The 20,734-nt window shown below is 42.8% G+C and overlaps 1 protein-coding gene across 3 annotated transcripts in view; it reads right to left on the bottom strand.

The window, feature by feature from the left end:
• Window positions 1-20,734, bottom strand: part of map3k14a (mitogen-activated protein kinase kinase kinase 14a) — a 53,886-nt gene that overhangs the window by 18,662 nt on the left and 14,490 nt on the right. The window contains exons 1-2 of one of the 3 annotated variants that reach the window (XM_072561827.1): window positions 4,918-5,077; window positions 659-886 (exon numbers count right to left, since the gene is read on the bottom strand). In XM_072561827.1, coding sequence (XP_072417928.1) covers window positions 659-875 — 217 coding nt within the window. In that variant the 5' untranslated portion in view covers window positions 876-886; window positions 4,918-5,077. Of the gene's footprint in view, window positions 1-658; window positions 887-4,281; window positions 4,857-4,917; window positions 5,078-20,734 lie in introns of those variants that run through there. The other 2 variants (XM_072561829.1, XM_072561828.1) reach the window with 2 other exon arrangements.

A 20,734-nucleotide genomic window follows, 5' to 3' on the forward strand; every position in this document is an offset into this window, starting at 1 on the left:
GCTAATAAGAAGGACCATATTAATCCAAACAGAGGAAGCTGCCAAAACTAAGCTTGTCAATTATACAGGGCAGAAATCAACATCATCTCAAGTTACTTTGGAAGTAGGAAGCAATTCTTAAATTAATGACAGCTCTGTCTCACTAATAAACGATATGTGCGACCCAGATATCTGATGGCCCAAGAAGTTATTTTTTATTCTTTAAGTGTGTGGTGAATTGTTTTCTTTTATACTTATTTCCAATTCCCTCATCAATAATTTCTTTTCCCGCTTACCCAGAATCAATCTGAATGCTTCCTCTATAATGCAATGCTTCTGTCACAAAGGGAAGCAGTGGGTGGTGCCCTTGAACATCAACAACTTTGATTATTGCTGTTGACAGAATAACAAAGATGAGGTGGGATTCATTTCTGTCTCTATTTCAGAGTAGATCCCTACAAATATACAGTTAATGATTTTTAACCTTTCAGGAAGAAATTCACTTGAGAACAAAAAAGTGTGCTCCTTGACATTCTCAGTGTTAGGCATCTATGAACCTCACTGCTATAGAAAGACAGAAATGCTAACATGGCACATCTTCAGTTGACTTCTGCCAAACCTCTGTATAGTGAGTGATGTAATTCAAGCCCAATGCAACACAGTAGGATTCTCTGTTTACCTGTCGCCTGTGCGATGTATGAATATTTGCTTCCATTTTCATCTGTTTCTTGTTTTGCTGTTCCTTCAGTTAAAACTTTCTCTGGGAGGCACATTTTTGTGCAGCGTTTGTATTCGCTGATCTCAGATCTTTTGCTCTCCATCTGGCTAATTGGGAGCTCCTGTTGGTCCCTGATGTCTGATTCAGCTGTGTGACGAGATGAGTGTTTGACTGCCATCTCAAGTTGGCCTGGAATGCAAGCAATAAAAATAAAATTCCAAGGAAAGGAAAATTTTAAAAAAAACCAAATTGAGTAGGAGTTCACTTTGACTTCTTAGCCAAGCGATGAATTATATCGATTGGGCAGAAACCAATTTGAAATGGAAGACATGGAGTCATGCCACATACTGAGGCCATTCAGCCCATGATGCCTCTGCCAGCTTTTTGAAAGTGCTATCCAATAAATTTCATTCCACTGTTTGTTGCTAACAGCTCCACAAAAGGTTTTCTTCCAACCAGCATACATCCAACTCTCTTTTGGAGTTACAATTGCATCTGCTTCCAAGCAACGTATTCCACATAATAACTCACTATTTCAAAAAAAGATCTTTTTTGCCAATTATCATTAAGACTGCTCCCTCCAGTTATTGATCCACCTACATATAGAAAACAAGTTTCTCATTATTGACTAATCTAAACTGCTCACAAATTTTCAACACCTTTGTTACCTTTCTCCTTCTCCATTCTGCTTTAAAGAGCAACCCCCGATTCTCCACTTCCTTCAAATAACCGTGTTCTTCATTGGAAGGTAAAGATTGCCCTCATATAAAATGTGCTCACAGTTTTTTTTAAGTCTTGAAGAGATTTATTCTCTGGATTGAGTGTTTGATTTAGTTGTTAACCGTTGTTGTTTTACATTGTTAATTCCCAGTAGACGAGACTCTATGCCAATTTCATGCCATTATGTTTCATAACATGAAAAACATGAGATCCCAATGTGCTTCACCTCAAATTAAATAATTGAGGAGTGGTCACAGTCAAAATGTTCAATTTTAAACTACTTTGCAAAGAAGTATCGCAAACATAAAAGCATTGCTCACAAGCACAAGTGGAATTGTGACTCAAAAATCTGCTTTTAACTGTGCTTTTGCTCAACATCTCATTTCAAAGATGTAACCATTAATATCGCAGAAATGCCTTTGTGCTCCACAGGAGTGTCTGCCTATATTTTGTGCTCAGGTGTGTGTAAGGCTTCAACAGCTCTCTTAAACCAAACAGCATTCAAATAATGTCAAGGTCTCATCCACTGAAGGGTTAAACTAGGCAAATTTCCACACACTATTCCTTATTAAATAACCCCAATGATAATAGTGTCCAGAGTACTAATGTATAGCATCCTTGCTGCCTCACAATCTGCATCTTTCACACGCTTCTTTTCAGAACTGTAGAAAGACATAATATTCTACATCTCAGTACAATTGCAATTGGATTGTAGCCACTGTGGTAACTTCAAGAGACTTGGCAGCTAATTTGTACAGAGCAAGCTTCCACATAGAGCAATTAATCACTAGATTATCTGTGTTGGGTGTTTGAGAGATAAATGGAGACCACACATTAGCATCCACCATTCAGAGGCAGGTCTATCACTTGCATAAGACAGTACAATGGAGGTACTCGACCATCGTTGATGAGGGGTTGCTGATGCTACCTTTGGTTCTGTCAGTCATTTTACATTAACCTTGGGTGGGCATGGACCCTCAGTGCACCTAAACAATTCAGCAGTGCCATTTGACATTGTTTAGAACTACTGATCTTCTTGTCCACACAAGCAAGGAAATGTGTGTTGGTGACAATCTTGTGCATGTTCAGTTTTTCTGTTCCTATCAAATTTACCAAAAGTTCACTCAGACAAATTAGGCACAGTATCAACTGTGTCTTGTTCCAGACTGATTTCCAGGGGGAAATGACACATTGAGTTTACCCGGGCTGCAACAACCTAGAAAAAGAAAAAGTGTCAGGTTGGAGTCTTAGTCAAGACAGAGTTTGCTATTCTCCAGCAAGGTCTCAGTGTAGTTTGATAGTGGAGAGTTATGGTCCCCATTCCCAATTGCAATCTAATGGCCCCTATCAGATTTTTGGTATAATGGGGTGCATTTGGATTTAACTGTGAAGCCCCCCCCCCCCCCCTCCCCACTTGGTGTACTGGTGGCACTCACTGTCCTGGCTCACAGAAATAATGATCATTTGGGCAATATACAGAGGATGATGCACAGCCAAAACTCATGGAAATGTTTGACTAAAAAAGGCATCAGTTGCTTCAGGAGACAGAAGGAATAAAAAAAAGTATTACACAGTCTTCGCATCGCCAACAGGCAATTCGGCCAAACAAACACAGTCTCACACCAGTTTTTAATGTTCCATAGAAGTCACTATCATCTAATAGAATGAGCCATGCAAAATATGTTTGTACAGATTAATCTGCTCTTCTCACAAAAATGTCCAAATTTATCAATTAGACAGTCCCATAAAATGCACTTGCTCATTAAAAGGAAATTATTGCTGATGTTTCCATTTTACTTTGGTGAATCTGCACAATAGTTCGAAATGGAATACTTTAACACCAAGATGACATAAGTTACTGTAAGGATTAGTGGCAATGGCCAGATGTTGAGTGAAGAGCCATTCACTCACAAATAATTCTAAACAACACCCTGCAATTGAAGCCAAAATGGCACTGTGGATTATTTGATTTCCCTCACCCTCAGCCAGCCTGTGGTTGCCCTGTGTGGAACTGGCATCTTTGTACCTACAAGCTGCTGTTGGTTGTATGTTATGGGCTTGTGCCAACTAGGAAACTGGCTGAGACTACCTGCACACATTCCACTTAGGAGCCTTTGAATGGCAGAAAGAGGAGTCTTTTATATCATGTCTGGGCTGGGTAGAAAACCAGATCCCAGAAATAAATAACTTCCACAGCAGTCTGCTGCACCTTCTGAACTTAAGACTGTTTTCACTGGCTTCAACCCAAGTTGTTAAAAGCCATACTGGAGGAAGTTTAAGACAGCCGGCCACAAGTCACCTTGAACAACAGTCATCCAAGAACACTGGGCACCGAAGGTAAAGTGACACCGCAGCAAATCACAGAACTAATTTTCCAAGTCCCTTTGTGTCTCTCAGAATGACCATTATGACTTAGCATTATTCCCCTGTCTTTTCTCCACAAATGTAAACAATTATCTAATGCGCTCTTGGTGTTTTGTTTGCAAAAATAAATTTTCTTCATAAATAATCCATTAGAACCTTTCAAAACAATTTAAATCAGACAATACTGAAAACACAACAAAACAGCACAGATGCTGAAGTGAACACTTAACACTCGTTGGTGGTTTAACCAAATTGTGAAATTAGAACGTGAATATGACAAGAATTATATACTGTACATGACAAACATACAGCCCCAGGGATTCTATAAGTTGTTACATCCTTGGGCTTGAACGCCTCATTTGAATCTGCCTCCACACTTTCAGACCACTGTATTGCACGATATGGTTGAAGAGCTTCAGGGCAGAGGAAATTGCAGCCTGACCACAGGATGAGAGTTTTTTTAAAATTCCTACCTTGCATTTATTTCTTTTGCAAATTACCTTATGTGCCGGTCATCCCGTTCTCTATTACTTAATTAGTGGGAACAGTTTCCCCCTAAACACTCTGTCCAGCTCCCAAGGACTTCCTCAGTCAAACCCGTTCAAAATGAACAATTGATACATGCAGTCAGCGTGATGGAACAGTTGCCTCTCATTTGTCTGTTTCTAAACCAAAATTGGTGTTTTCAGCCACTACGCTTCGCTCGTCTTCCCGGAAATCATAATGAAAGAGGTTAGAAGGTGTCCGTGTTTACCCGAAACACACTTGCTGCTAACCAGCATCACATTTCACCAAAATGCCCACAAAAGTGGAAAGTGTGTAGTCTAAAAACGCCGCAGATATAACAATATCGACTCGTACTGTATCGGGAGGGTTGAACCCGTGAGGTTTAAAATTCTGAACAACCAGATCACTTCATAATAAAAACAAACTTCCAGTCACGGCATTTCTTTGACAAGGAAGAAAAGTAACAGATTCCTATTCGGAGAACAAAATTAGCTAACAATTAACGAGGTAACATTTCCAGTGACGTTCCAAATTTATCCTGCAGTTTCCTGGTTTTCTCGCTCGAGGTCAAAACGCACTCTCAGCTGGGACACTGAACAAAACCCTTGTCAAACCTGTGGTGTACATACCCCAGGGCCAGAACAGAACCGTCACAATAACGAGTCCCCTGCTCCCAGTGCTGAGGAAACGGCTTCTGTAGTTTCTAAGAAAAATCAACTACAAAAACTGCTCCGTCTCAAGTCTCCTCCCTCGCTCTCGCTGGAAAACAGCCAAAAAATGGTCTGAACCAATAACACGGCAACAGAATGAGCTCAACCCCAAAGCCATTGGCTGCTGTTGTTCCTGATTTACAGGAATCGTACCACCTCATTCAAGGAAGTTTTTTTTAAAAACTGAAACAACAGGCCTGGTCGGTATGAGCGTGTCCCGGTTTGTGGGGATATGGAAACGTTTGTAACACGGTGTCAGGGACAGTACTGTGCCCAGCTTGTATTTTCCAATCCATTGTTGTCAGCCAAGTGCTAAAAAGAGTGAAAGGCTTGGCACAGAGCACTATGGCAACAGATTCCTGCATTAACGTTGAAATATTAAACCGAAGTCCCATCCACATTCCCAACTTCCCAAGGATCTTAAAAATAAAAGATCAAGGAAGATCTGCTCACTGTCCTGCCCTCAACCACCAAAACAGATTATAATGCATGGCTATTATCCAAATACTGTAGATGTTTGTGAGAACTTGCCCTGAGCATAGTTGCCTTCCGCGTTGCTTCGTTGTAAGTGCACATCAAAGGAACGTTAAATGGTTGCGAAATTATGCATTTCCTGAGGTGAGCGCTATCAGATTAAAAAAAAACAAGTTCTTTCTTTCAATATGCGGTGTCTATTGCAGGGCCTGGATTAAACGTTCCTTGTAATAATCACGGTTGCACTGCAATTTATTATGACGTTTCTCAGTATTTCATACAAACACCATTGTTTGTGTGGGACCTAGATAGCATGAAAACAATTTGGGAATGACTAAATATTCTGTTTTAGTAATGTTGTGAATAAATGAAAGTTGACTACTTAGATTTCCATATTAGCACTGACAAGTCAAATAAAGGCATTATGTAAACTTGTGTCGACTGAAAGTGTGTACTTTGACCCTACTGCCTGAGGAAGATTGGTTCAAGTTATTCTCGTGCAGCAATTCAAGATGAAGCCCATTGGCTCACCAAATTGACTGGTGAATCTACATAATGCAGACTCTGTGGCTTCAATGTTACCAACACACCATTGCTTGATGATCCTGGTATTTGATTCTCATGACTGTCTATTCCAAGTGCCATTACATGGTCAATCTCCAAACCTGTCTCAGCCCATCAGCTGCTGAAAGCCACATCCCGGACTTTTCACCTTTAGACTTCTGAGGAGGTTTTATCAAGGGTGGCAGAGGTGGAACTTTACCAAACTTCGTCAGCCCACAGTGATTTCTTTGTCCAGTTATCGGATTGCCCCTTTCACTGAGCAAGGTTCCCAGTTAACTGATAAGATATGTGCCATATATCTGCATGAGAATAATTTGAACCAATCTTCCTCAGGCAGTAGGGTCAAGGTACACACTTTCAGTCGACACAAGTTTACAAAATGCCTTTATTTGACTTGTCAGTGCTAATATGGAAATCTAGTGATCAACCTTTCATTTATTCATAGCATACATTTCACCAACAAAACCAGATTTTTTTTTAAAAAATCACATTTTATTAACCATCACACCTGACTAGTTGCAAATGATTGAGTTATGCTTCCCTTTTCAAAGCAACAAACTACACATGAGGCAAAGCAACCACAGTCCCAGGGGATCAGTCTCTCATTAGAGAGAGACAACTGATTGTGGTTTAACTGGAGGGTCGCCACACCTCAAGTGATGAGCAAGGTTGAGAAGGCAGAACCTTCAGCTGGTGCACAAATGGAATCTGGATTGTTGGTGACACTGCATTGCAAATTAACCATCCACCTAACCAAGCTAACCGACCATGTTTTGGGACAAACGATAAGTTGGAACTAACAGGAGCATGTGTGCAATGAAAATTCAGACCTGTCAGTATGCTGTGTGTGGTGACCTACAGAAACCAGAACGCATAGAGCTTAGCATAGAACATGCTCAAACAACAATGCCTTACATTCATATCAAGAAACAAAGAAACTTCAGAAGCATAGCCACAATTATATTGTAGGAAAATATGGCAGGTAATATTTTATGCCGCAAGATATCACAGACAGCAATGAGGTAAATTGCCCATTAACGTTTATGGAGAGGACACTGGATGAACTCTCTCCTTCATTAAATAGTGTCATGGGAGATTTTAAACACGTCAGACGAGGTAGACTGGACACTAATCTAACCTCATTCAGTAGATTACATCACCAATAATGCCTCACTCCTTGAACACTGAAATGCCAGTCCAGGTAATGTTCTCATACCACTGGACTGAGGGATCACATATAGGAGGGGATGGGTCAGAGAGAGTGGGTATAGTCAATGAAGCTCCTTGGATGCTGCCTGAACTGCTGTGCTCTTCCAGCACCACTAATCCAGAATATAGTCATTGTCAGGGGGTGGTCATTATGTGGGGAAGACGTCACTAAGTGAGTGGGGAAGAAGTCAGTATGTGTAAATGTGTATGTGCGGGGAGGGGGGGGGGGGGGGAAGGTGGTGTTTAGTCATTTAGAAAAGGTAAATTTACAAGATTTGAACATCACTGACTGGTCCAGAATTTTTTATTGCCCATTCCTGAATGTCCTTGAGAAGGTGGTGGTGGTAGTGGTGACGTTTCTTCCTGAATCACTTAGTCCACATGGTGAATGTTTACCATAGCGGGGTTAAGAAGGATGTTCCATGATTCTGGCCCAGTGATAGAGAAGGAACAATGATATAGTTCCAAGTCAAGATGGCGAGTGCTTGGAGGATGCGATTATTCACATGTATCTGCTGCTTTTGTCCTTCTAGGTGGTAGAGGTTACAAGTTTAGAAGATGCTGTTGAACGAGCTTTGTTGAGTTGTTGCAGTGCTTCTTGTAGATGGTGCTCAGTGCTTTCACTGTGTGACACTGGTGGAGGGAGTGAATGTTGAAGGTGTTAGATCAGGTGTTAATCAAACAGGCTGCTTTGTTCTGGTAGATGTCAAATTCCTTGGGTGTTGTTGGAGCTGCACTCATCCAGGTCAGTGGATATCAATCCATTACACTCCTTAATTGTGTCTTGTAGATGGTAGACAGGCTTTAGGGAATCAGGGAGGTGAGTTAATTGCCCAGAGCTCCTAGGCTCTGACCTACTCGTGTAGCCAAGGTATTTATGTGGAGAGTCAATTTCCTGGTCCACGGTGACCCCTAAGGATGTTGATAAATGACGGTATTCAGTGGTAATGATGACCTTGAATGTTAAAGGGAGGCGGAAGTAGGGTATCAGTGTATTTCTGCAGATGGGATAAAGGGCAATGTTTGCCATAGAGTGTGGGGTCAATATGTAAGGACATGTACTTTATGACAAATGACTTTATTTGAATTTGACCAGCAACATGAATGACCACTAAATCAATCAAGTCCTGCATTTGAAGTTAAAATATTATTTGGATGTCAATCAGAGTGGTGGGGAGAAGAGTTACGTGTCAAAAAGAATATGATTAACAAATAATATTGGCAAAGATCTACTGTGATTGTACCACCGTTTTATTTAATTTCCAGCCTTGACAAAACAGGGTCATGGTAAAGTCAATGCAGCAGCTGAATTAAACACAGATATTTCTGTCAGGGATTGCATCATGCAAAGTGCTTAAAGCCTTTCAATTCTCCTGTGTGTAGCTGTGTTAGTGTGCAATTCATGTCATGCTGCTGATGATTGAATACAGATGATTCTTAAGAGGCCAAGGCTAGGGGAGCAAGCACTCAGAGGCAGGAAATCAGAGCCATTTGAATTCTGGATGCTGCACAATATGTTTGTATATAGCTGTCTGAAACTGGGTTTACCTAAACAGAACACAACTCACCAGGAATGTTTGCTAGTCTAGTCTATTAATTACTGAAAATGTAGTTTCCTCTTTGGCACTCAAAATAAAAACTGGAGGTTTGAGAAATGCTTCAAAGGTCTTTGACAGGCAACCATTATGAACGTATCTTAAGAAAATTTTATATGCAATATAATTTGATAAATAAATTTTTCACTCAATAAAAATCTACAGTAATAAGTTCAGAGAAATTAGTAGGCTTATTTATTGACCCTCTGAAGAACATCCCACCCAGACCCCACCCCATAACCTTACATTTCCCATGACTAATCCATATGACCTGCACATCCCTGGATACAATAGGCAATTTAGCATGGCCAATCCATCCACCCTGTACATCTTTGGACTGAGGGAGGAAACCAAATCATCCAGAGGAAACCCACACAGACACAGGGGGAATGTGCAAACGCCACACAGACAGACAGACAGTCACCCAAGGCTGTAATCAAACCTGGGTCCCTGGTACTGAGAGGCAGCAGTGCTAACCACTGAGCCTTTGTACTGCCCTCAAACATTGTCCAGGATACTAGCAGAACCCCGTTGCTCTTCCTCATAAGAACACAATGGGATCATTTACATTCACCTACTGGGGCAGATGATGGCTCAAGTTTAATGTGTCATGTATAAGACCACACCCCTGACACTGCAGCACTCCCTCAGCACTGCAACTTCCTTTAACCCATTGTCCCTGGAAGTCCACTTGTGAAGAGGGTTCCTTTAATAGCCTATTCCCATTCCTTGTTGAGCAGAACTGAAATTCTTTCTTCAGTTAAAAGAATCATATTTACCATTGAGAGAGTAAAAGCATTTAACTACAATGGCACATTTCCTCCCTAATGTTCTGCAAATACCCATTTAGGAAGCAATAAATATAGAGGCATGCTGAGAGAATTGCAGACAGTGAGATATTGTACCTTACAAACGTTACATGGAGGCCAAACTGTCCCACAAACCTGTTACACCAATCAATCCCATTATGGCTGATGCATATCATAGCTCTATTTATCCACCCTGGTTGTATATCCTTTGCCCAAATGAAATTGATCAGTTTCAGCTGACCCCGTCTTTAACAACTTCTTGGTAGAGAATTTGAATTCCAACAGCCTTTATCTGAAGAATTGCTTCCTGACATTTCTATTAAATGGTTCTAATTTTAACAGTGCCCTGAACACCTACAGTCATGGAGTCAGGGAGAGATGTACAGCATGGACACAGACCCTTCAGTCTAACTCGTCCATGCTGACCAGATATCCTAACCTAATCCTCGTCCTATTTGCCAGCACTTAGCCCACATCCCTCTTAACTTTCCTGTTCATATACCCATCCAGACGCCTGTTAAATGTTGCAATTGTACTCGCCTCCACCACTTCCTCTGGCAGCTCATTCCATTCACACAATACCCTTTGCGTGAAAAAATTGCCTCAGATCCCTTTTAAATTTTTCCCGTCTCATCCTAAACCTATGCCCTCTCGTTCTGGAATCCCCTACACTAGGGAAAAGACCCTGTCTATTTACCCTATCCATGCCCCTCAAATGTCTATAAGGTCACCCCTCAGCCTCTGATGCTGCAGGGAAAAAACAGCCCCAGTCTATTCAGCCTCTCCCTGTAGCTCAAATCCTCCAGCCCTGGCAACATCCTTGTAAATCTTTTCTGAACCCTTTCAAGTTTCACAACATCTTTCCCATCGGAGGGAGACCAGAATTGCACACAATATTCCAAAAGTAGCCTAACCAATGTCCTGTCCAGCTGCAGCATGAGCTCCCAACTCCTGTACTCAATACTCTGTCCAATAAAGGAAAGCATACCAAACGCCTTCTTCACTATCCTATCTACCTCCATTAGGGGAAAGAATTTATTTGCATCTATCCTATTAATTACTACAGACAAGCCATAGAATCAAGCCCAAGGTTACAATCCAGTAATAAAACCAGTCAACAGGTATCCTCAGCAACACACTCTCTCCAGCTGTCTGAATCAACATGACACATGAAGAATTGCCAAAGCAAGCAGCCTTGGCAGACTTTGAACCTTAGCCTGAGAACAAAAAGGTGTAAGGCTGCTGACCAAACTGAAAACATCAGAAGTAATAATGTAGCGCACTGCGCTCTATACATGCAAGGATCGTACTCAGAGCCAATACCATGCTAAAAAGCTCAAGTGCTTTTACTTGTGCTGCTTTTGGAAGCTTCTGAAGATCAGAAGGTAGGACAAATACCAGACACTGGAGGTACCCATTGAGCTGGCATGCCAAGTACACTATACTGAGACAGTTAAAACAGGTCTTTATGGCAGAATGCCTGACACTCACTGACCAAGTGAACAGTCCATGGACAACAGGAGTCTGGGGTGTACCCTCATGGTGGTCAAATGAAACACTACAAGAACACACCGAACTTAGTTGTTTTGGTGTTGACCCCGATTCGTAGGAGTATCACGTCCAAGAAAGCTACATTTTGCACAACTTAAAATGGGCTGCACAGTGGCTCAATGGTTAGCAATGCTGCCTCACAGCACCAGGGACTGGGTTCGATCCCATCCTTGGGCAGTGGTCTGTATGGAGTTTGTATATTCTCCACGTATCTGCGTGGGTTTCCTCCCACAGTCCAAAGGCGTGCAGGTTAGATGGATTGGCCATGCTAAATTGCCCAGTAATAGAACATAGAAAAGTACAGCACAAAACAGGCCCTTAAGCCCACAATGTTGTGCCAAGCATTAATTCTAATGTAAAATAACTTAACCTATGCACCCCTCAATTCACTGCTATCCATGTGTAATATCCTGGGATGTGCAGGCTAGGTAGATTAGCCATGGGAAATGCATGGTTACAGCAATGGGGTGGGTCTGGGTGGGATGTTCTCCGAAGTGTTGGTGTGGGATGAAATGGCCTGCTTCCATACTGTAGTGATTCTATAATAATAGACCATGTAGCTCCTTCAAAAGCTAGTCTGTATTAGAGGCAGAGAAAAAATGCATCAAGAGGAAATCCTTAGCCAGCAACTCATTCAAAATACAAATCAATCACTTTCCATATTTTATCCTGTGAACTGTTATTCTACTCCAAGACTATACAACTTTACTACCATAAAACAGAGGAGCAGAAGCAGGTCATTCAGCCCATTGAGATCATGGCTGATTTGATAACCTTTAACTTCAATTTCCTGCTTTTCCCCTAAAACCCTTGATTCCCTTACTGATTCAAAATCTGTCAATCTCAGTCTTGAATATACTTAATGACCCAGCCTCAAATGCCCTCAGTAGTAAAGAATTCCAAAGATTCACTAACCCCCGAGAGAAGAAAATCCTCCTAATCTCTACCTGAAACATGTCAGCCTTATTCTGAGATTATGCCCCCATCCCCAAACTCTCCCAAAATGGGAACCAACCTCTCTGTATCCACACTGTCAAGCCACCTAAGAATAGCTTAATAAGACCACCTCTCATTCTTCTAAACTCCAATGAGTATAGGCCCAACCTACTCACCTCCATACCCACAATCAACCTTGTGAAACTTCTCTGGACTGCCTCCAAGGCCAGTATGTCTTTCCTTAGATAAGGGGACCCAGACTGTTCACACTATTCCATCTGTGGTCTGACTTATGCCTTGTATAGTTTTAGCAAGATCTCCTTATTTTTATACTCCATTCCCTTTAAATTAAAGACCAATTCCATTTTCCTAGCCTATTTACCTACTGAACATTGATGCCAGCTTTTCATGACTTATGCACAATGACTCCCAAATCCCTCTGTGCTTTGTGTTTCTGCAATCTTTCCCCATTTAAATATTAGTCAGTTCCTCTAGTCTTCTTGTCAAAATGAATAATCTCATATTTTCCCACATTATACTCTATTTGCCAAGACTTTGCCCACTCACATAACCTCCGTATATCCCTCTGCAGATTCTGTCATCCTCTCCACTTGCCTCCCCATCTATTTTTGGTGTTGTCCACAAACCTGGTTACAGTACATTCACTTCCCTCATCCAATTCATTAATATATAAATAACTGTGGCCAAAGCATTGATTCCTGTGGTACTCTACTAGATTCCCGTAGCTGTCTGAAAATGACCCCCACCCCTGTTTTCTCAACTAATCCAACTTAGCTAATCCATGCTATAATATACTACCTCAAACACCATTATAGAACACTTGACAGTGTGGATGCAGGCCATTCAGCCCATCTCAGTCCATCTCCAGAAAAAGGTTTATCTTAAAAATTCTTATCTTAAGTAGCCTAATCAAATGCAGTCTGAAAATACAAATATATTACATCCATTGCTTCCCTCTCAACTGTCCTGTTTGTTGCATCCTCAAAGAATTATAATAAATATATTAGTCATGATGGCTATTATGATGCCTGGGGAACTGAAGCAATAATGGCAGCTTGCACAGGCCATTCACATCCCTTCTTTTTCAGTAGTGGGACTAGGAATTCCTTAGCTGTGTTGTGGAGCGGGGTCTCTGTGGCCTATCTCACCTCTACGTGTGGCCTTCAGCAGGTCTGTGCCACTCATTTGTTTTACCTCCTGTCCTCTAGATTAGTACCATCATTAGTGATGTTCTCCTTTTGAGTAATCATACCATGTCGATTAATAGGTACCACATTTTATCTTTAGCTCCTAATTCTGAACTCCAGCTTCTTAGCTCATGATGCAAGGCCTTTGGTGTTAGGATCTCAAGTTGTTCTGCTTTTACTGGCCAGCTACCTTGGAATGGTGACTAAGACACAGACTATTTGTGAGAGTTTCTTTTCCTTTTACTACATGGCTATAGGGGCTACTCTTCAAAAGTAATTCATTGAAGTGTTTGGGAATGTTACAAAAGGTTCCTTTCAAATACAACAAGTATCCTTTATTTGTTTAAACCTGAACATCACTAATGATGTTACTAATCTAGAGGACAGGAGGCAAAACAAATGAGTGGCACAGACCTGCTGAAGGCCACACGTAGAGGTGAGATAGGCCACAGAGACCCCGCTCCACAACACGGCTAAGGAATTCCTAGTCCCACTACTGAAAAAGAAGGGATGTGAATGGCCTGTGCAAGCTGCCATTATTGCTTCAGTTCCCCAGGCATCATAATAGCTAAAGTCACAGTTTGGCCTGGAGGTGAAATTGAGGGAAGAATGATGAGGGTTAGTGAGTTAACACAGTGAGAATCACCCAGCACTTGGTCCAGACAACTGACACAATTTACAAGGAAATCACAGAGTTGTCTGCTTTGGATCAGTTCGAAGATCCTCCTTGACTCTCTCAGTCAGCCTTCTGCCCTGTGCCTGCTCACTACCCACCAGCAGAGGAAGTTATCAGCAAGCTGCTGTGACATCTGCTTTTACAGTCAGTGCGCACATCACTTTTGGAGTCTACATTTGACTCAAGGTGGAGTTGGCTATGTGCCAATGACAGTTACAAGGGCAGCAGTTATCCTAAGCAGCTGTAAGGTTCTATCCACCTGTCATAACCAAGTGCACTATGACTGCATTCATCTTTTTTGTTTTTCTACTTGTCCCAATACCACCAACACTATCCCTTTTGTCATTTGATCTCTTATTCGCATCAACTCTCAGATGATTTTTTTTCCCCTTTAATCCATCTCTTCACTGAAGCCCTACCTGAAATAATTCCATAGAGGCTGGTATCCCATCGCCAAGTCACCCTTTGTCTATATGTGCATTGTACTTGACACTGGTCCAGCAAACACAAAGTGAACAGAGCCTCTAACACTCCTGTTCTTATCTGTCAGCCAGGGCTCCCTGACTGAACCTGTTAATTTGGTCTAATCAGTAAACTCATTCTATGAGGTCCACCAGGCTGACCTCATCACACTCACTGCATCGCTCCCACTCCGAGTAAAAGGCATAGGCTGGGTCATTTTCTTGTACCTCCTCCTGAGTTTTCGAACTGGATAAGGTTCCTCAGAGTCTGACTGATTCGGGCAGTGTGTAATGCAGAGTAGTTCACATCTGACGTCAGAACTGTCTGGGAAGAAATTAATTCTCTTCTTCAAGCAAAGGTGTCAAGGCAGCGACATTAGCTGTGACAATGTCAGCTGAAAAAAAAAGTGTGTCCAGAAAATTTCAAACCATTCCTGACCCTCCCAGTGGCAGTATCACCAGTGTGTATCTGCCAGTGGTAGCTCAACGCATCCACATTTGCTACTTGACCTCTGGACAGTGTTCCAACTTAGAATTATACACACTTAGTATTAGAGCCCACTACTGAATTCAGCCGGAGGGTGTCCACTTCCATCAGAATACCCTGCAATTCATCTGCTCCATGCCGCATTTTCTATTGACAAAGCCAATTGTAATGCGCCAATTGGCGCACCGACCTCTACACTGCTGAAGCCAAGCGCCAACTCGCAGATACCTCCTCCTACTACCCCCTCGATCATGACATCATCTCCCATCACCAAACCATCTCCCAGACCATCCACTACCTCATCACCTCAGGGAATCTTCCACCCTCAGCCTCCAACTTCATTGTCCATGAACCCTGCATTGCCTGTTTCTAACTCCTACCAAAAATTCACAAACTGGACTCCCCCAGTCGACCCATTGTCTCAGCCTGCTCTTGTCCCATTGAACTCATCTCTGCATACCTGGATACTGTTCTGTCCCCCTTAGTCCAGGAACTCCCTACCTATGTTCGGGACACTACCCAAATCCTCCAAGATTTTCATTTCCCGGTCCCAACACCTCATCTTCACCATGGATATCCAGTCCCTATACACATCCATCCACCACAACGAAGGTCTCCAAGCTCTCCTCTTCTTCCTCTCAAGCCATCCCAACCAGTACCTTTTCACCGACACCTTTCACCCAGACCTCAAATTCACCTGGACCATCTCGGCACCGCCCTCCCCTTCCTGGATGTTTTTATCACCGTCTTTGGTGACCGACTAACCACAGACATCTACTACAAGCTCACCGACTTCCACGGCTACCTAGACTACACCTCCTCCCACCCAACCTCCTGCAAATATGCTATCCCTTATTCCCAATTCCTCCACCTCTGCCACATCTGTTCCCAGGATAACCAATTCCACCTTAGAAAATCCCAGATGGCGTCCTCCTTCCAAGATTGCAATTTCCCCGCCCACGTGGTCAACGACGCCCTCCAGGACATCTCCTCCACTACCCACACCACTGCCCTCGAACCCCATCCCTTCCCAATGCAACAAGGACAGAAGCCCCTAGTCCTCACCTTCCACCCCAACAATCACATTATCCTCCAACACTTCCACCACCTACAAACAGGTCCCACCACCGGAGACATATTTCCCTCATCATCCCAATCATCATTCTAGAGAGACCATTCCCTCCGTGACTCCCTTGTCAGGTCCATGTTCGACACCAGCCCACACCCTACTCCTGGCACCTTTCCATGCCACCGCAGGAAGTGCAAAACCTGTGCCAACACCACTCCCCTCACCTCCGTCCAAGGCAGCAAAGGATCCTACCACATCAGTCATAAATTTACCTGTACCTCCACCAATGTCATCTAATGTATCCTTTGCACCCGATGTGGTCTCCTCTACATCAGAGAGCCAGGACACTTACTTGCACATTGTTTCAGAGAACATTTCTAGAATACCCAAACCCACTACCCTGTGGCTGAACAGTTCAACTCCCCCTCCCACTCCGTCAAGGACATGCAGGTCCTGGGCCTCCTCCATCGCCAAACCCTTACCACCTGGCGCCTGGAGGAAGAATGCCTCATGTTCCACCTTGGGACCCTGCAACCACACATGATCACTGTGGATTTTAACAATTTCCTCATTTCCCCTCTCCCCACATTATCCCAGTCCCAAGCCTCCAACTCGGCACCGCCCTCCTGACTGGTCCATCACCTTTCCTATCTATCCACTGCACCCTCCTCTCCGACCTATAATCTTCTTCCTCACCTTCATCTACCTATTGCATTCTCAGATACCTTTCCCCTATCCCCACCCTCTCCCATTTATAGCTCGTCCCTCTCCGGCCCACAAGCTTCATCCCTGATGAAGGGCTTATGTTCCCCAACCCCCAACGCGAAACATTGATCCTCCTGCTCCTCGGATGATGCTTGACCTGCTGTATTTGCCATCAACACACTCTTGACTCTGATCTCCACAATCTGCTGTCCTCACTTTCTACCAGTTTTCAATGGCAGATTCAAATGTGTCAAGCTTCCCAAATAACAACATGATGCCAGAAATGCTTACCCCAACTCAAAGACAACTGTTGCAATCCACATTTCTACAAGATTGTGCTTTGTACTCATAACATAACTGCAGAGAGGCCGGTATCCAATCACCAAGTCACCCTTTATTTACAGATGGAGAGTTCTTGACACTCAGAGCCAGCTCTCAGAGTGAACAGGATCTCTGACACACCTTTTTTTTTTCTTTTCTTTTTTTCCACCACCAGGAAGAAAGGAAACACCCAAGTGGCCAGTGACATGCAGTGCCCTTCACATCAAATGGAGTTTTTTCTTATTTTTCTCGCCTAACTGCGGTAGTGCTTATTTTTTCCCCAGCGACACTCCTTTTCTTATCTATCAGCCAGCGGTCCCCGATTGGACCAGGTTAACAGGCCCATTCAGGGAACTCATATTTTACAAGCTCCACCTGGTTAACCTTCTTACAATCACTACACTACCCCCAATGACAAAGCCAGTTGTACCTCTGTTCTGTACTGGCTTATAAACACCCATATTTCTGATAACTTCTAGTTTAGATGAAATTTGACATATTGAATGAAGTTTTATGCATGCAGCAGGACCCTCCTCACTACCTTCACAGAGGGGTTACCACATTAAATGTCAAATCAGGCAGATAAATAGCCAGTGATGGATGGTCCTCGGGTCAGGAACACGATGTGGAAATCCCATCCCTGCTACCCCCCCCAGAAGAAACAAGACCGGTTGCTCTCCATGACAGGCAATGATACGGAGACTGGTGCTCACTATGTGAAATTCACACATCAGAGGCCTAGCACTGTCAAGAGACTCAAGTGAGCGAGGGGTGGATGAGATTTGCAGGGGGTTAACACTCTAGGGGAGGGCAAGGATTCAGATGAAAAGACAGGGGTAGTGTGAGCTTCCATGGGGCCCCCCTCTCAAATCTGGGTCATACCAATGAGGCACTGAGTGCCTGACAATGAGGATAGCCCACCATTGTCACCCTGCCAACCAAGGAGCCTACAAGTAAACCTAACAAGTTGAGTCGCAGCAGTGCCAGGGAGTGGCCTTTAAACAGGCATTCATTTCCACTTGAGGACCTCACTGGCATCAGGAAGGAGCCACAAGCCTTCCACAGCCCCAGCCCCACCCCCAACCCGCCTCCAAACTCACCTTGGCACAGGGCATCAAGTTCTGCCTTTAACTTTATCTCTCTCTTCACAAATGTTGTCTGATTGGAGTGTTTCCAGCATTTTCAGTTTTGCTTGGAAACTTCTAATTAAGTAGACAGAGAAGGGCAGCACATCAGCACTGAGGGAGGGTCACCCCATTGAGAGAGAAAAAAAGTGCATTTAAATGCAAGCGCTAGAGTGAAAGTCAGGTTTGTAGTTAAATCTGCAAATCAAGACTGCATTTGTAAGTCCCACCCATTGAGCTAGAATCTCAGTGTACATTCCTGAAATAAACATCTTCCTCCTGAACAAGTACAGTCATAATTTTCTCCCATTTTCCTGGCATGTGTCACATTTGAGTTTATCATCTCGATTATGCTTGCTACTCAACTCTTCAGTAGTCCTGTTATCATAATACGTGCTTTACTGCCTCTGCAGTATTTATAGCTTTCTATTGTATACCGACACAGCTTGACTATTGGTGAAAAGCATTTTGACTACTCTATCTTTAAAACAGTGCAGATTGCATGGGTCTCTGACTGTAGCAAGCAGATAAGAATCAAAATGTCAAACAGAGATGAGATCATCTACCTTAATATATTTGATAGCAAATACATAATACTGGAAAATCAGTGAACATTTTCCACTCTGAAGAGGTACTGCATTGCTTCTTCAAAACTGGTTAGGAAATTACTGAATTAACTAGTTTGTAACTCTTTTGAGAAAGCCTAAGGTAATGCCACCAGACTAGCAAATCAGGGCTCCACGCCAATGGCCTGGCGACATCAGTAAAACCCTACCACGATAGATGATGAAAATTGAATTCCATAAAAATTTGGAATTAAAAAGCTAATCAAATGATGACCAGAGCAACTATTGCTGTAAATGCCCATCTTTAGGATCAGTATGTGGGAAGAATGTGCTATTTTTCCCGGGCAAATGACTTTGGGCAGATGAAAAGCAACAACTAACTCTCCTGACAGGTGTGGGCCCGCAGCAATGGGGAAGGAAGTCTCCCATTCTGACTAGGACTGGCCTTCAAATGACCAGATCTAGTGATCTGGCTGATTTTCAACCAGCCGTTAAAATAGCCTCAAGTTACTCCACTCAGAGGCAACAGATTTAAGACAGATGTCAGTGACAGGTTCTTTACTCAGAGTGGTAAGGGTGTGGAATGCCCTACTTGCCAACGTAGTTAACTCAGCCACATTAGGGAGACTTAAACAATCCTTGGATAAGCATATGAATGATGATGGGATAGTGTAGAGGGACGAGCTGAGAATAGTTCACCGGTCGGCGCAACATTGAGGGCCAAAGGGCCTGGTCTGCGCTGTATTGTTCTATGTTCTAAAAACTGGTCCAGCCAGTGATGCTCATGTTCAGTGGACAAATTTTAAAAAGGGTCTTGAATGACATTGAATAAACAGCAGCACTTTCTTGTAACGGAGTCAACATCATCCATGCAAGGAGAAGAGATATTCTCAGGTTAATGGTGATAAGGTGAATGCCTTGCCCTGCGAATGAAATACACAGGTAACAATGACTCCAAGCCATGTTGACCTGGAATGCAGCTTGGCATGTAAGGGAAGGAGGAAGTTGGGTTCATTCCAGCAAATCTGGGAGGACTCCAAATACATCCTGGAAATGAACAAAGGAGATGCTAAATATAATCCAAAAAATAAAGCATTTATGTAGCACCTGGCATGATGTCAGGATCTCTCAAGTGAAACACAAAAGCCAATTGTACACAATGAGCTCAATCAACAAGGTACCAATGGCCAGTTAATTTAGCTTTTATATTGTTTGAAGGATAAATATTGGAGAGAGTACCAAGGTTAACCCTCACTATCTTCTTCCATCCCGGCAGTGAGATGTGACCCCGACCTCCTGACTCAGAAACATGTAAATTACTAGTAATCATGGCTGACACCACGGAGGCTTGAAGTGTAAAACTCTGGTTCGGTAACCTGTAAAGTCAGACAAGGATTTAACATAATGAATGATCCCTGTTTTAAAGACGTTGAAAATTTCTGTTTTAAAATAAAGCTGCTAATATGAAAAACAATAACCACAGCTCCTATGCATTTCACAACTATGCATAAATAAGCATACCACACATTCCCATAACATGCAAAAGAAAATTACAACGCATAAAATAAACAAACTATTGTTCATTGTAATGTTCACATGGAGTATTAACTCTTATAGTCATGTTATCCAAATTACCAACAGCATTTAAAAAAAAAGTATTGATAAAACACAGAAAACTCAAGAAACTGGACATGGCAGGTAAATCAACCCAACTGACTGACATTCTGTCCACCACCTCCAACATTCACCCCCTTCACCATTGAGGCACAGTGGAAGCAGTGGGTGCTGTGTAACCTGCCAAGACTCCTTCCAAACTCATGACTCTGATCACCCAGAAAGATGCATGGGACAATGACCATTTGCACCTACCTTCCGGGATATACTCATCCTGATTTGGAATGATATCAGCATTCCTTCACTCTTACTGGGTCAAAATCTGAAGTCCCTTCCAACTTGCACCAGGCTGTTCTGAAGGTCCAAG

This window comes from Chiloscyllium punctatum, chromosome 42, assembly GCF_047496795.1.
Source record: "Chiloscyllium punctatum isolate Juve2018m chromosome 42, sChiPun1.3, whole genome shotgun sequence".
In the NCBI taxonomy this organism is placed as follows: domain Eukaryota; kingdom Metazoa; phylum Chordata; class Chondrichthyes; order Orectolobiformes; family Hemiscylliidae; genus Chiloscyllium; species Chiloscyllium punctatum.